Below are 15,915 nucleotides of genomic sequence, written 5' to 3' on the forward strand. Positions count from 1 at the left end.
GGAAAAAGGTCTTGTGGACAAGATTAATATGATCATGTACCAGAGTGATTGCAAGTGGAAAGTTTGGAGAAAAAAGGATCTGCCCAAGCACCATACCACCTCATCTGTGAAACATGGTGGAGGGGGTGTTAATGTTAGGGCATGTATAGCTGCCACTAGAACTGGCTAACTTGTCTTAATTGGTGAAGCAAATGCCTCCAAATTCATTGGATGAGAGTCAAAGTAAGAAAAAAAATGCTTCACTGTCACATTACTTACGTAGGGCACTGTATGTTGATAGTTTGAGGGATTAATGTCGGAACTTCCCACATATCATCATTCACCGAACACAGAAGCTGATTACACATACACACACACAACTCCCGATTGTTCAGTACCCTAATCACCACACCAAAGTATAAGAGTCTGATTATTTTTCCTGGGGGAGTCTATTTCCTGGGGGTCATTGAAGAGCGAAGAGGGATCTCTCCATCGACCCAAACGTTTGGGCTGGATAGCATCTTTTCCCACAGTTGAATCTCTTGGTTGACAGAATCCATCCAGTCGACTTTCTTGCCATAGCTTTGTCCTGGAATCAAACAGGAAAACAAGGCATTGCACAAGATTGAATGACTGACTATACCAAAAAAACAAAGACCTCTACCTTAACTTCCAAACTCATAGTCAAATGCGACCAGGCCAATCATCAAGTCCTAGGCCAGGATTACAGAACACTGGTCTAAATAGTGTTAAACAGTCACCTGTGCCCAGACTGAGTCGCACCCCTCCCAGGAACTGATTGGAGAGTTTGTTGTGGTCCCAGATGGTCAGCTCGCAGCACGCCTCTCTGACCTCAGTGCTACGGAAACCGTCGTACACCATGGCGTGGTTATACACAGGCTCCTGACTCTTCTTCATCACCCGTGTCTTCTGACGACTCTTCTTACTCGTGTCTGGCAACATGTAACTACAACAAAAGAAAAGTGAACACATAGGGGTGTGAGAATTTAAGCCTAATTCTTAATGAGGAAGACCTACAATGTAATGGTTGAAACATTGTAACTAATGTAACGAATGTAATAAAGGAGAAAATAATTAGTGGACATTTCTTTCTTATTCGTGTCTGGCAACATGTAATTGACACAAACGCGTACTGACCTAGTGTTGTGAAACCATGGTATCATAGTACCATGAAACGGGCTGAGCACACGGACAAGAAAACACACTGACGTTCACAGGAAATTGCATGAGAGATAGTAGAGCAAACACAGTGACACATCTGCCCTTGTGCACTGAGTTTCCTGCCTTATTACAAGAAAGAGAGGGGCAGATAAGATACACACCCATGAGGCCCTTGATACGCATCAAAGCAAAACACACACAGAAATACTGTCTGAGCCGCTTTGTACAAAGTCTGGTTTGAATCCGATGCCAGGAAAATGAGTAAAATACCACAGTGAAAACAATCCCGTTGGAGGTGCTATGCCTTAGGGCTATTATTATTATTATTATTATTTTTTAAATATGTTTTTAGGGCATTTCTGCTTTTTTATTGCGATAGAGACAGTAGAGATTGACAGGAAGGATGGGTGGGAGAGAGGAGGGATGACATGCAAGATATGTCGAGGGTCGGAATCGAACCAGGAACCTTGCGATTACGTGGTATGCACATTAGTGTGCTACGCCACTAAGCGCCCCCTTGGGGCAATTATTTCACAGGTCTGCTGCTCACCCACCATTTGACAAAGGAGTCGACGCCCTGCGGCTTCAGCCTCTTCAGCTCCCTGGCCTCCTTCAGCCACACATGGATCTCCCCTGAGGTGGCCTGAGCTCCGCCTGCAATATCCATCACAAGAACACTGAAGGCCAGAGAGCTATATGCTATATTGTACAGTGTCTCATACGTACAGCACTTCAGTAATGTGACACTGGTGTCTGGACAGTGCGGCGTGACCCTGTATACTTAAAAGAAAGTGTTGCAAAACCCCAAAATGAAACACTGAAAGCATTCAAAACCTTTCTTTCGCTGGTGCTTGCAGACCATACATAACGTATCATTAAATGTTATTTAAAAAAGGCTTACGAGTCATTTTGTTTGCTCAGCTAATTATATGCAACGGGAAGCATTATAACGCATGGACACGCCTCTGGTGCTGACAGAATGCAGTTGTAGAGTGTACTCAAGAATCTCCCAACTTTGCTTTTTGAGGTTTTACTACCGTGTGTGCACAGTTGCACTGATTAAGTGTGTGTGTGTGTGTGCACATAACCAGTAAGTACTGAAATGCATTGATAGATCTACAATCTACTATATGCTATGGTATGGTTAACTGTCAATGTGGTTTTTTTTTATCCTGGTTTGCAAAGGAACAAGTTAGCATACCTATACACACATATACAAGAGATACAGGAACTATCAATGAATCCAAGGACTTAATGTAATCAATGTAATCAAACTTGGTCACTTGCAACTACAAGCAGTATAAAAGCCTAAAAAAGCAACAATGTTGGAGACTACTTGGCCTCACACTCAACTCTCTGACAGAGAAATGGCGGAGTGTCCATATTTATTATATTTTTAATAAAGATATGCTACGGAAGTTTAATTTTCAAATAGTTTACCTGCATTTTTTGCTTCAGTGTTGAGTGTATGGTTATCATATTCATATGATGTAATTTATAAACTACACAATTCATAGTTGTAAGGCTATAGTTATAGGGCTATAAAAATACATTCCCACACCCGATACCACTTTTTATGGTTTTAAAACACAATACGCATGCTTTTCTTCTAACAGTGAGGATTGTGGGAAAGCCAAGGGGCTGTGCAGATTGATGGGAGGTACAGTTGAGTGGCTGCCTGTACCTGTAGATCCTGGAGGGACGTATTTCAGTGCAACTGTCAACAGCCCATGATATTCAGGACACTCCTGGCCTTCAGGGTTCTGGAAAAAAACAAACACAATATACATGACTCAAATACCTGGTGGCATTTAGCACCATGACATGTACAGTAGTATTTCACCTCGAGGATCAATGTTGATCTTGGAGGGTTAGTGTCCAGTTGAGTTTGTCCATATTATTCTCTTCTTAACTAAACAGTCTTGAAACTTGAGGTTTTCTCCTCCCCCATCAGGAAGTGAATGATGTTTTATAACCAGGGTGGACAAGGAGCTTCTCAGAAATAATGAGCACCCTTGCTAAATTTCTCTTCTCTGGTCAGGTCACTGTCAGGACAACTGGCAGAGTGCCAAACAGGGTCTGGATATTATCCACCACTTACAGAACACAGTGTGCAGTGAACTCGAAGTTCAAATCACTGTTACTCTCACTCAGTCCATGCTTGAGTTTAGTGCAGGCACATACAGTACGACATTTCTCAGTAGTGTTCTATCCTGTATGTGATTTACCTTGGGCTGTAGGTTGTACCAGGTCAGAGCCTCGTGCCCCCAGTCCCAAGTCTTCAGGTTGATCTCTACCTGACCCAGAAAGACATTTCTGCCTCTGGAGTCATTGTGCCAAACAGACAGGTTCAGTGTCCTGCCTTTCAGGTCATCCATCTTTAGTTTGTACTGGAGGGAGAGGTTAAAACGCTGTAATATCTGTAATGCAATCGCAGCATTTTGATCTGTTCCTGTCTAACAAATCCTAACATCTTTCATTTGCAATGGGGTCAGATATTGTTAAGTGGCACGTATTGACTGGGCAAATAAAAAGAACAAGACAGTGTCTTATCATATTTGTGGATATTTCATATCATGTCTTGCAATATGGCACAACCTACTTTCAGTGTCTCTCCACCATAGATTGGGTTAACAGTACGTTTTTTGATGGAGGTCTTCTTCTTGCTGTGGCGGGATTTGTCAGGGTAGAGATAGGTCTTCACATAACTGCAGAACAGAGGGTGTATTGTCCATCATTTAATGCAGATGCCATGGCCAGAAGATAATCTGGTGTGTTGAGCTAACAGATTGTGTGTGTGTGTATGTGTGTGTGTGTGTGTGTGTGTGTGGTGCATTGAGCTCACGGGTCTGTGCGTAGTTTGCGAGCGTTGCCATAGGCCAGGTCCTGACACTGCTCTATGCTGATGATGAATTCCCCAGCCTTACTGTGTCTCAGAGCAAACTCCACCGCCCCCTGGACCGTCACGTTCCCAAAGTCCCCCGCGTCACTGTACACACTCAGCAAACTCCCTGTGCGCTACGGGAGAACGGGAGGGACATTTAAAAGTTTATCCACATTTTACTTTAACCCTCGGTCATAAGGCCTATAACTGTAATAGTAACAAATTATGTTTCTGGAGGTGTTACTTAAAGTTCCTTTCTTGACAAAACAAACGTGTTGATGCCTAGAAACAATACAGAAAGATCTCAGCTTAATAAACAATTATTTAATCAAATAGATAGACTAGGCCTTTGAGAATGGTCTTCCTCTCTTTATTTGAGGCCATATCTTCCACACCTCCATGTGTTCAGTGATAACAGTCTTTGTGCAGAAGTCTTACCCCAGAGACAGACAAAGCATTGGAGGAGCCAAAACCTCTTCTATTAGAGAATTCAGAGCCTAAGCTGGAGACAGAGCTATGGTCATCCTCTGAGTCCAAAGCCTCGTCCTGAGGAGAGAACAGCAGAGGAGAAAAGGGAACATGAAAGTCTTCAGCCTGTGTTCAGTGCATGTGTGTGCACGTGTGCATGTATGCATGAGTTTCTATGAGTGTATGCATTTATCCATGTTTGCTTGTTTAGACATGCGTTCTTGTGTTCTTGTGAGTATTCAGACATCTAACCTCCAAGGTCTCCATAGGTTTGCCTCCCTCTGAAGGTTTTTTCTGAGTTGCATCAGGTCGTCCTAAACCAGAGCGGAAACAAGCACACAAAGCATCAACAACCCGTTTGCCATGTGAGTTTCCTTAATCGGCATTTGTGAAATTCCTTGTCTCAAACTCTGGCATAGTGAATCTCTGAAAGTGTCAGATAACATCAAACAGGCATGACGGGTGGCAGAACAGCGGGGTGTGATGTTGCTGCTCCTCAAATATCATAGCCACAGGCTGTCTCATACAAGGAAATGTTACTCTCAAACACATTGTTCTTTACCTCTGACAGCTTGTGCCTCTCTGCAGAAAAGCACATCCGTAATATCTAGGCTGTGACTAAGGATTTCTTTTAGCAGCAAAACACATTCTTGTTGCCAAAGCTTTGGGCAAGGAAAGAGATCCTTTCAACTGTACTATGACAGTTGGGCAAACAACAACATCACATCTAGGGAAGCCACAGCTTGAGCTGTACATCAGCTTTGAAGGAAATCCCACAAACACTACATAGCAAAATGCCTCATACATAGCAAAATGCCACATACATAGCAAAATCCCAAATCCCACATACATAGCATAGTAAATGAAGAATAAAGAAAACGCTTGAATACCTTCTGTCTCGTCTGTGGCTGGGGATTCAGAAGAAAACACCACTATTTGGGGAATGGGGTAGTTCACTCTCTCCAGATTAACATCTTGTGTGGTGATGAATTCCTCAGAGGCAGATGACTTTGACTTTACAGGGCTTTTATCCAAAGTTGAGGACAGTTTGTCCTCAGTTTCTTCCTCAGACTTCTCAATTTCATCTACATCTAAAGAAGATGTCTGACCATCCACAGCTTTGCTAAGTGATTCCTTTTTATACGTTTGATTTAGAAACTGCATCGGTTTCATGTTTTCTTCACCCAAAACTCCTGTAGAAACTCTTGGGTCCATCTCTATGTCATGGGTCATGTCCTCCACCTTTTCAGTCTCAGGGAGACGTTTCTTGCTTAACTCTTTGAGTTTCTCCTCTTTCTCCACACCAGTGTCCTCCTTGGGTTTATAGGGATCACTGGGTAAAACTATGTCTTCTTCTACAGAACGCACAGCAAATGGAGAACATCTATCTGAAGAGACAATGCTGTCCATCCCAGGTTCAGCCTCCTCTTTTGTAGATGAATCATCTACAGAAATTTGTGTTCCTATGGCTACAGCCTTTAAGGTCTCTTGGAGTGACTGCTGGGGGTGTTTCGTAGTTTCAGATGCCTCAATGATAGGCAAGGGGTAATTTCTGCCAAGAGATTGTGTTTCATCAAGCAATGGAGGCTCACCGAAGCTCTGGTCCATGGCCAGTTGAGGTTCCTGACAATCTGTTATTGAAACATCTTGGCCGAGCTTTAAAGGGTCATTGTTCCACACATCTTCATAATCAAGCTTTAATGGATCACTCTGATTCAGGATTTCTGAAAAGGGAGAACCAGGAGACTCCTCATGCTCTCTAAGTTCACCATCACGACTCCTGTTGTTCTCTGATCTATCCAGTAAATCATCACCTTGGGGCTTCTCCACGGTGTACATCGCTCCTGTGGTCACATCCTCCTTAGGCTTAGGCCTTATGCGGCTGCTCTGCACCGAAATCTCTAAAGACGGAGTATCCTCTGTCCTATCCTGTTCCCCAGTATGAGCCTTTGCTGGGGTCATCTCTCTGTCTTCTTCTATGAAGCTGTCTTCCACCTCTGGTGGTGTCCATGTGTTTGGGTCCTTAGGCTTAGGCCTTATGCGGCTGCTCTGCACCGAAATCTCTAAAGATGGAGTATCCTCTGTCCTATCCTGTTCCCCAGTATGAGCCTTTGCTGGGGTCATCTCTCTGTCTTCTTCTATGAAGCTGTCTTCCACCTCTGGTGGTGTCCATGTGTTTGGGTCCTTAGGCTTAGGCCTTATGCGGCTGCTCTGCACCGAAATCTCTAAAGATGGAGTATCCTCTGTCCTATCCTGTTCCCCAGTATGAGCCTTTGCTGGGGTCATCTCTCTGTCTTCTTCTATGAAGCTGTCTTCCACCTCTGGTGGTGTCCATGTGTTTGGGACCTTAGACTTAGGCCTTATGCGGCTGCTCTGCACCAATATCTTTAAAGATGGAGTATCCTCTGTCCTATCTTGTTCCTCACCACTGGGTGATAAAACCCCAGTATGAACCTTTGCTGGGGTCATCTCTCTGTCTTCTTTGAAGCTGTCTTCCACCTCTGGTACCACCCCAGTAAGAGCGTTCTTCTCTCTGTCTTCCACCTCTGGTACCACCCCAGTAAGAGCGTTCTTCTCTCTGTCTTCCACCTCTGGTACCACCCCAGTAAGAGCGTTCTTCTCTCTGTCTTCCACCTCTGGTACCACCCCAGTAAGAGCGTTCTTCTCTCTGTCTTCCACCTCTGGTAGTGTCCGTGTGTTTGGGTCCACAGACGCGCTGCTCTGCTTTTTTCCATCCCTTATTTCTGGAGGCACAGCCAATCCCCCGCTGGATTCCAGGTATGTGATGGTGTCAGAAGCCTCTGTTATCGGTTTGGTTAGAAAGTCGGGACAAGACAGCGCGGTAGGACCGGTCTGAGACTCAATGTCTGCGTTTCCAGCATGAGAAGATTCTCCCTCTAGGTTTTCGCCAGACTTCAGGTTCAGAGATTGGTGATCAGTGTCAGTTGTACTAAAGTAAGGCGTCTCTGGGTTTGAAAATATAAAAGGGTTAGTGCTTATTTCCTCACTGGCAGTTTCTTTGTGAGGCCTGTGGAGAGAGAGCTTCTCTTCAGAAACATCAACAGAGGTGGTTTCTGTAATAAAGGATCAGTTAGTTAGTTTCCTCTATGCACACAGTATATACTGTAGGTCTGAGGAGCTACATGATTTGTACTCACTGGTCTCAGTGATTTTCTCATTGATACGTTCCCGATTAGCCTGTGGATTACAAAATTATCACTGTCAGTATACAGCATACTGTATGCAGTCAAGTTGAAAAGGTGAATACTCACTCCTCAAACTGTAATACCCCCACTCGTGCCATCCAATTGCTACCTTTTCGGTGGCGTAACTGGTTAACATTGGGTATTTTGGCCACTGTCACGTGTTGGCAATACAATGGTTCGAGACTTGTGTGAGCAACTTGGAGTGCAGTAAGACCTACCTCTTCACGAAAAGCAGGGTTCAGGAAACTGGTATATGGTGTCTGACTATGAGTGGAAAAAGAGGAAATGCTAAGTTTTGTGCTAAAATAATTGAGAAAAGTGCAAGTACATTACGACAGTCTGTTAAAACGATCACATGACTAGAAATCACTTCAAAAGTACAAGTTATTATCTTTGAGTAATCTTACATGCCAGATGTCTTGGTTTGTGGCTCATTTTTCTCCTTTTCTCCTTCTTTATTGTCTGCTTGTCTGACATCACTGTGGAAATTACCCCTGGGAGCTACAAAGCAGACAATACATACAACCATTACGCCTCTTCGATGAGTCCAGGTTTCAGAATGGATTATCGAACTACAATCATTATCCTTCTTTCTGGAGAGTGAAAGAGAGAACAAGAGAGCTGTCAATGGTGGGTATTCAGCAGATTGAAAAAGGGGAGACTAGGTTTTTTCATTTACAGTTCAAATGATGAATAATTACAGTTATTTTACTGATATAGGCCTAAGAACCTATAAGCTACGAAAGACAGAATAAAATATATTCATATTATGTATCATAACCACACAACACGTGTGAATGTTAGAGATGTGCAGGCTTTTGTTCCAGCCCAACATTACCACACCTGATTCAACCAATCAAGGGCTTAATGATTAGGTAAAGCATGTGTGGAATGGTGTGTTTGTTTGGTTCTTGGGAACTCAGCTGCCAGTTGGTAAAGTCATAACTCCGACATGAATGCATTTGAGTGCTTTTAGTGCGAACAACTCTTCAACCAATGAGATTTTGTTTGCATTTTATAATGAACGTGAAAAAACTACAAACATACATTATACACTCACGGAACACTTTATTAGGAACACTTGTACGCCTTCTCATGGTGGAGGTGGTGTAATGGTGTGGGGAATTTTTCTTGGCACACTTTGGGCCGTTAATACCAATCAATCATCGCTTGAATGCCACAGCCTATTTGAGTATTGTTGTTGACCATGTGACCATGATAATGCACCACAAAGCAAAAGTCGTCTCAAACTGGTTTCATGAACATGACAATGAGTTCAGTGTTCTTCAGTGGCCAGTACCCAGTATTAGTATAGTGTTCCTCATGAAGTGCTCAGTGAGTGTACATACGAGTGATTGTTAACAATGAAATATGTTTAAATTGTACAGAAATTGAATACTATTGACATTTTTACCATTTACTGTCAAAATCAGTATCTATTTTCTGAAGAGAAGGTAAAAGGCTACAGTGGATAAGCCACAACTCGTCAACACAGGTATCATCATCCCACTTGGAACTCCGACCTGGAGGGTAGTTCTAGTGTTCATTCCCCACTTGGGAACTCGTATCTCTGAGTTTCCCACAGCTACCGAACGCACCATTAATGCTTGACTGGAACAATTCCCAGGACCAGGACTTAAGCACACATACTTTGGCAGCAACACCAAAGGTAAACAACAAATCTATCAAGTATACCTGGTGTCTTCTTTTTCCTCATTGATGACCTGACAACTTCTGTCGGCTCACTCTGACGTCCGTAGCGACGGGTCCGGAGCTCTTGGAACCACTCCCCTGACTTAAATCTGAGTTGCCCGGGGTCATTAATGGAGTGTCGCAATCGCCTGCCATCAAAAGACAGTGATGTAGAGGGAGAGTTAGAAGTAGTAAAAATAACCGAGACAAACCATTTACAACCATTTAATTAATATATCTTCTACTTTTACTATACATTACATTATAATATGATACTTTTATCAGCAAAGCAATCAATTCAAATTATTAGATCATTAGATTAATAATTATTCGATCTTGATTATATATGTATTTACATTAGGATGTCGTGTGTGTTGTAAATATTTATATCATCCTAGTCAGATGGGGCGAATGGAACATATGTCCAAGATCTATGAATCATGCAAAAATAATGTACCATTTCAGGATGGGTTCGAAAATATTTAAATCAACAACTATATATATATTATTTTGCATCAGTAGCCTATCTGGCAAGGCCATATGTATTCATTACCTTATGCGCCCTGTCTCTCGCTGCCTGAGGTTGTCATCTCGGTGAAGCACCTGTCGAATTGCCAACTCCTCATCGGCTGAGAGAAAGGTCAGATCCAAATACTCGGAGACCTCTCTTGAGGACTTCATCATGACATGAAACCTGAGTCAGGTAAACTCGATGCAGCAATGATTGCTGTGTAGTTCCCAGAGAATTCTATAAATAAATGAACAAGACTTCACTGTGCATACACAGTCAAACACCGCACATAAACACACAATAATGCCAAACCGGTTTATCTAGTTGGAGAAAGAAGAGAAAAAGGACATCTTGAATGGTGAAAATCACTGTCGAAATGCCTGATCATTTAAAACAGCGAACTTAATTGAAGGCGCTGTCGCACTGCGTTCCAACACATGCACCAAACTGTTTTGTCAGACTCTGGGTGACTCAATGCTTTGTCAATATGCAGTTAATGATTCACTTGTCCTGAAGCTTTGTCTTTGAAAAACGCCCTCTCACTGGAAAAGCCACAGCATGAGGTAGCCACAACTGGTAATTAATCTCGTAATTTCATGAAAATTTGCTTGGTCTTAAAAGTCAGCCGTTTCTGAATGCTACTTACCCAGTCTTTCTCTTTGTGGAAATGAAAGCTGAAGGCGACTGAATGTAGGCCTATTCATTTACAACTGGCAGAGCTATTTCGGCAGGTTATGCTTTGAATACTCTAATAGGGATTAACCTTTTTGCAGAGTAAACGCCCTTGTCCTAGTCCTTGCTTTATGAAAACACTTGAAACCCAACCTCAAGGCACATGGAACTATGCACTGACAAGACACACCCAATTCCTGTGGAAACATGCAAGCCATGTTTCCTGATACACCCACAGAACACCTGATATTGACCCATTTGTGAGTTGTCTGATCTATCGTTGCATTTCGATTATCGCCATCTGTCCCTGAAGAACTTGCTGAATACATCCCTGATAATGATCTTAGGGAGACCCTCCAGTACATCTTTAGGCAGGGCCATCTTTTGGAGCTTGGACTTCAGTTGTAGTATGTACAGCTCTCTGGACTGCAAATATAGCTGGTGAATATAATTTTTAGGCATCTGAGGCACCTTGTTTCTCTGGAACTGGGCCAGTCCACAGTGATAATGGTATGGGATCCATTCAGGGTTGTGGGTCTGGTATAAAGCCTATTTCAGGAGACTGTGAACTCTGTTAAACTGGGCCAGCTCACACAGGATATCTGGTCTGCCTGTTGGCCACTTCCTTTGTTTAGATGAAATGCACAATTCACCTTCTGCCTTTTCATGTTCCTCAGTACAGATCAAAAGTGATTAATTATTGGTATTAATTGGTACTGTGTGAGACTGAGTAGGTGCAGTGTTGCATGCAGTTGATTATATATGTATATATCCGTTAATATAGCACTGGCCAAAGAACTTATTCTAATTCTATGGATAGAACCATACCTATAGAACATACTATATAGATAGAACTTTCTCCACACATCATCGGCCTACTAAATTATCAGGGTGGTACTGTATGTGACCAGCAGGTGGCATACCGGAACCACAGTAGGCCATTATGCGCAATGTTTTGCAGCCCTCGTCAGTTTTGATGAAAATTATCATTACTGGAAGGATGTTATCTGAACAACCACACAGTGAATCAAAAAGTCCCCATTGGCAATGAATAACAGTTTGTCTGAGGGAAATGAAATAGCAATGTTATGACAGTTAAACATAAACTGCATTTTCTCTTTATGCCTCCCCTCATGTCAGTGGCATTTGCTGACTAGCAATGCATAAATCTGTTCCACAACAACCATAATCTCGAAACCCAAAATCTCATGAGACTACCGCCCAGAACCAACTCAATTGGCAATAAGTTTACACTTTGGGAGTGTTTGGCATTCCAAACTACAGATCCTCGTATCGACAATTATCACCGAACAGTAAACGTCACCGACGTATGCTGTAAAATTGCTATAGAAATGCGACTACTAGATTGGGGATTATGTTCTCTACTGTGGTCCCGATATAGATACCAGAATCTGTTTCACTGTTTCCATCTGCTGTCCATACTCTCATGGAAGCCCGTATAGTCCGAGGGGTGTCAGCCTATAACTGAAAGCTCATAAAGGAATAAAAAGAAACTGGATAATTAGGTGAAAAAGATTTTAGGCTTCTGGACCTCATTTGGTTTAGGACCATGCGCATACAGTGGACGCTCTAGCCTGTGCGATCCGGGATGGGAACAGACTGAAGCAGTGCACCCGCTTCTCAAACAGATGACGATGCTGTGAAAGAGCTTGACGGGGTTGCCGTTTCCCGGTAATTATGAACAGATAAAGGTAATGAAACGACTCAACGTTTATTAACCTGGTTGCCAGGAATTGTTTACTGACAGGCTTTCGTGACAGTACGGTGGAAGATGGCGACTGGAACTGGTTGGCAGCAAACGTACAATACCGCATCTGGTAACCCGTCCGTTATCACCGGTACAGGGAAATATAATTCATCTCCAACGTCGTTTTACGAGGGAGGTGGAGGTCTGACAATGGAGTATACTCAAGACCTACATCTGAAAATGAGTAAGAAAATTGCTCAACTGACAAAGGTTTGTAGATGCGCATCCTTCTAGGTGTCACAGCCTTTATGCTACATCATTATGCAATTCTTGTAACACCTGTCTGACAATTATTTGCGGGTAGCCTGTATGTTCCACTCAAAATTTAATTAGGCCGTTATAGTTCAAATTATTATCTGTGGTGATACCTGAATAAACAAAGACAAACAACGTGGCTTCCTTTGTGCAGTTTGATTAAGTTACGGCTACAAATGAGGGACTTATTGGTGTTAAGTGTTCATTCAACTGTAACTTGAGTAAACACGCACGGCAATGTTTTTGTTGTGCCACCCAGGAATACTGCAACTCTGTAGATTTATCAATGATTGATTTGCTGAAGTAGCATGGTTTTATATAATAATTAATTTGACATGATTGTGTTATAGCACATAGTAGGGTATGTTGCTTTGAGGATATTAATTTATGCTATAGGCCTATTCAGAATGTCCCTTATTATGCACATGATTATAAAACATACAGTATATGAATTATACATGATTATGTTGGATTCTGCAGATCACTTAATTCAATGAATGACATACAGCAGGTGTAGGCTATTTCAAACGTTGGTTGTAGTGGAAACAATTCATTTTTTCTTATTTTAGAGGAAATATGTTTTGTATCTGCTGGTTGGCTTGGGAATATGTAATTTGTACTGAGCCAGCATAGAGTTGGCTTGCATCCTCTTCATATCCACTTTTTGATACCATTGTAATACTTAAACCCTTTAATACTGTCAGGATAATGTCATAAAAGATAAATGTCAACAGACGTCATCATGTCAGCTGATATCAGCAGCTGTCAGCTTGTGGCAAGGTATGCCATTATTATGGTAAATGTATCCCTTTATGACACAGGGTCCACCAAGTGCAACCCGTGTCACAATGTCAAAGAACCTACACTTTAGTATCAGTCAATTCCTTCAGGTCTTTGCTGTTGAACAAATTGTCATGAGGACAATTTGTTCTGATTAGGCAATTCAATCAGGCGGTGTAGTGGATTGGGTCTATGGCACTCTGTGGATGAGTGAAGTGCTGTTCATAGGAATAAATGTGATTGATGAGAATAATGAATGTGATTGATTATATCCCTCACATAAAACACACAAAATGAGCTCCATCTACATAGAATTCTACATAAAACACACAAAATGAGCTCCATCTGTAATCAGGGTCCTTTGTGAGGACTGAGCAATTTGGGTCTCAGCAACATGATTGCACCCTGGCACTGAAATTACCAAATGCGGATTGGAGATGCAGAAAATTCTTTATCAAAAAGCAAACTTTATCTAGATAAAGATGACAAATGTTGTGATACAGTATCTTGACGGATAACGATCTTCATCAGACATGACATTTCAGTAATTCCTTCCAACTGCAACTGGTTTAGCTGCTGCTCTGTGTTCAGGAGATTTAAATAACCTCTCTGCCATGTATGATGCATTATGGTTTGTAATTCATGACAGACACCGAGTGGCAAAAGTATTGACCCAGTTATCCTATTTTGTTGAGGAGATTGATATAATATAATATATATGCCATTTAACTGACGCTTTTATCCAAAGTGACTTACATTGCAGTGAGAGCATACATTTCAGTATATATGGTCTCAGCAGGAATCAAGCCCACAACCCAAGCGTTGTTAGCGCCATGCTCTACCAACTGAGCCACAGGGGACCACTCAGATTGTCAGATTGATCTGTCAAGCACCTCACTAATGCTATCCATCATTTGCATGAGGGACGTGGGCCATCATTAGGCCTATACACAGTTTAATTCGTATGATGAAATTGGACAGAGTAGGACCCTTGAAGGTTCATTTATGCTTTGTCAATTGACCCTTACGACAACTGTCGATCAACAGAAATGACGTCTTGTTGGCACTTTTGCGCCCCTCCCGAAGTTTCTTATGATGCTGATGCCGTCACAAAGATTATATGACATGGCGAGCGACAATTTGTTTTTGTCGAGCTGCGATATGACTCATATTAAAAAAGCAGAAAACAGCCTTCAGATCGCCAGGATATAAATTCCATCCATCATAGCCAAATCCTACATAGACATGTCATTGTCCATCACAGTAAAAAAAAACAAAAAAACAAAAAAAACCTTTTAAAACCAAATGAATAAAAGAGGATGTGTGGAGTGTGTTCATACTCTGTTGACGTCTCAAGCGTGTCTGTCAGTGTTTTGATGGGTTCATGTTATAGAGGAATGTCCCACTGGCCCCACTGATTGACAGAGACCCATACTGGCCGTGACTTGAAGAGCTGACCTAACGTTTTGCTGTCAGCTGAGATCTGAGGGAAAGTTTGACGCCCTCCGACACTCTTGGTTGTGATCTTTGTTTCTCACCCTTTATCTGTCACTTCCTTCACACACACACACAAACGCGCGCACACATACACATACACACATACACACACACACACACACACACAAACGCGCACACACACACACACACACACACACACACACACACACACACACACACACAAACAATCTCTTTCATGCTGCTGGCATGCTGTCAATACCGCCTTTATGGCGATTTCCATATAATCTGATTATATAACTTCAATCCAAGATAATCAATCAAAACTCGCTTAATGAGCTTAGTCTTAAATACATTGGATTAATTCATGTTTGCAGTGGAGGGGATAGAGTTGAAAGAGTCCTAGAACCTAGGAGCTGGAGGAGATCTGACGAAGAGTCTCGCAAAGCAGCAAGCCTGCCAGAAGCAGTGGATCTTCAGTGACATTAATAAAAATGTAGGATGAATTAAAGATAAAGATGAGAGCAATTTGGCACAAGACTGTGAGGCTCAGGGTTTTGAAGCAAATCTCATGAGCGGCAGGGAGCCAGGCAGGGAATTCAGTTGTGAAGAAGTGGCTTGAGTGCGAGGAAATGAGAAATACAGTGCCAATCAGCTGCATCGTTATCTGTAACTGGAGATAAATATGCAGAGCCGTAAAAGGTTGGTTATTGAACATACAGTAGTTGTTTGAAGTATGATCTTTTTAATTTGTAAGGCTTAATTTCCTCTTTACAAATGTCAGAGGACTAACAAATAATGAATAGATTAATCACAACTGCTACGACTCTCTGTAACTCTACCTTCACCAATCCCCCCCCTCCTCTTCCTCGTCCAGGTCATCTACGCCCTCAACACCAAGAATGACGAGCACGAGGAGGAGATCGAGTCGCTGCGCGACGCCCACGAGGACGAGGTGCAACACATCGTCACGGAAACGCGCGACAAGATCATGCAGTACAAGAGCAAGATGGCCGACGAGGCCGACCTGAAGCGGCGGCTGCAGTCCCTGGAGGAGTCGGTG

At 42.4% G+C, this 15,915-nt stretch overlaps 1 protein-coding gene across 2 annotated transcripts; it reads right to left on the reverse strand.

Moving 5' to 3' along the window:
- Positions 1-288: 288 nt before the first annotated feature.
- Positions 289-10,709, reverse strand: LOC310815585 (uncharacterized protein). Of its 2 annotated transcripts, none has more exons than XM_083685424.1 (16): positions 10,569-10,709; positions 9,965-10,159; positions 9,415-9,560; positions 8,127-8,220; positions 7,938-7,983; positions 7,672-7,711; positions 5,404-7,479; positions 4,766-4,827; positions 4,484-4,591; positions 4,007-4,179; positions 3,764-3,869; positions 3,390-3,551; positions 2,846-2,924; positions 1,716-1,815; positions 741-946; positions 289-568 (listed from the first exon to the last, which is right to left on the reverse strand). In XM_083685424.1, the coding sequence occupies exons 2-16, from the start codon at positions 10,093-10,095 to the stop codon at positions 429-431; spliced, it is 3,669 nt and encodes a 1,222-aa protein (XP_083541550.1). In that variant the 5' UTR covers positions 10,096-10,159; positions 10,569-10,709; the 3' UTR covers positions 289-428. The 2 variants fall into 2 exon arrangements, with proteins under 2 accessions (XP_083541550.1, XP_083541549.1); XM_083685423.1 differs by having other exon boundaries at positions 5,404-7,587.
- Between the last annotated feature and the right edge of the window lie 5,206 nt (positions 10,710-15,915).

This window comes from Argentina silus, assembly GCF_951799395.1.
Source record: "Argentina silus genome assembly, chromosome: 14".
Lineage (NCBI taxonomy): Eukaryota > Metazoa > Chordata > Actinopteri > Argentiniformes > Argentinidae > Argentina > Argentina silus.

Excerpts from the sequence above, each read along its gene's own strand:
- LOC310815585 (XM_083685423.1), bottom strand. The coding sequence starts at position 10,095 with ATGATGAAGTCCTCAAGAGAGGTCTCCGAGTATTTGGATCTGACCTTT. Across the intron at positions 3,552-3,763 it reads ATGGTGGAGAGACACTGAAA|TACAAACTAAAGATGGATGA; the intron begins GTAGGTTGTGCC and ends CTCTCCCTCCAG. Across the intron at positions 1,816-2,845 it reads CGTCCCTCCAGGATCTACAG|GCGGAGCTCAGGCCACCTCA; the intron begins GTACAGGCAGCC and ends TGGATATTGCAG.